The 631-nt window shown below is 49.0% G+C and overlaps 1 protein-coding gene across 1 annotated transcript in view; it reads left to right on the plus strand.

The window, feature by feature from the left end:
- The window catches only part of stat4 (signal transducer and activator of transcription 4), a gene marked incomplete in the record, with an annotated part of 41,182 nt that overhangs the window by 11,581 nt on the left and 28,970 nt on the right, over positions 1-631 (plus strand). The window contains 1 exon segment of the mRNA XM_032530232.1: positions 127-278. Within this exon segment, the coding sequence (XP_032386123.1) occupies positions 127-278 (152 nt within the window).

Raw genomic sequence — 631 nt, forward strand, 5'->3', positions numbered from 1 at the left:
ACGGGGGGGGGGGGGCGTCTCCACCAAATCATTAAACCTCATCAGTGAACAAATACAAACTTTATACATATGGTCCTTACAGTTCATGAACCATCACAGCTGTTTTCTTATGCATGCCTTTGTCAGGAGATCTTGTCAAAGATGGATGTCGTGATTAAGGAGATCGACGACCTGATGACGTCGCAGCTCAGCCCCGAGCTGCAGGACTGGAAGCGCCGGCAGCAGATCGCCGCCATCGGGGGGCCGCTGCTCACGGGCCTGGACCAGCTGCAGAGTTGGTAATGAGCCAGTCTCCCGTAGCCAGACCCTCCTCCACAGCACCGCGGAGGAGGGTCTGGTTTATCGGCATTTCTTTAAACCAATCACAATATTCAAATAATGTAAAATTCCAACACAATGAAAGCGGAAGGGTACGGAAATCTGGCAAATTAAGGGGAATCCGGCAGAATTTCCAGTCTTACCAGAGCAATCCTTAAAGTGGAACATCGTGGATTTAGTTACAGGCCTTGGTGTGCAGTATACGAACAATCACACCTCATGTGATCCTTATACACTTTTGGCTTGAGTCTTTCATTAAAGGGTCATGTATATTAAATACTCTCTCCTTGTCCCCTGTCCCCTGTCTGTCCCC

The sequence above is a fragment of the Etheostoma spectabile genome, chromosome 11, assembly GCF_008692095.1.
Source record: "Etheostoma spectabile isolate EspeVRDwgs_2016 chromosome 11, UIUC_Espe_1.0, whole genome shotgun sequence".
In the NCBI taxonomy this organism is placed as follows: domain Eukaryota; kingdom Metazoa; phylum Chordata; class Actinopteri; order Perciformes; family Percidae; genus Etheostoma; species Etheostoma spectabile.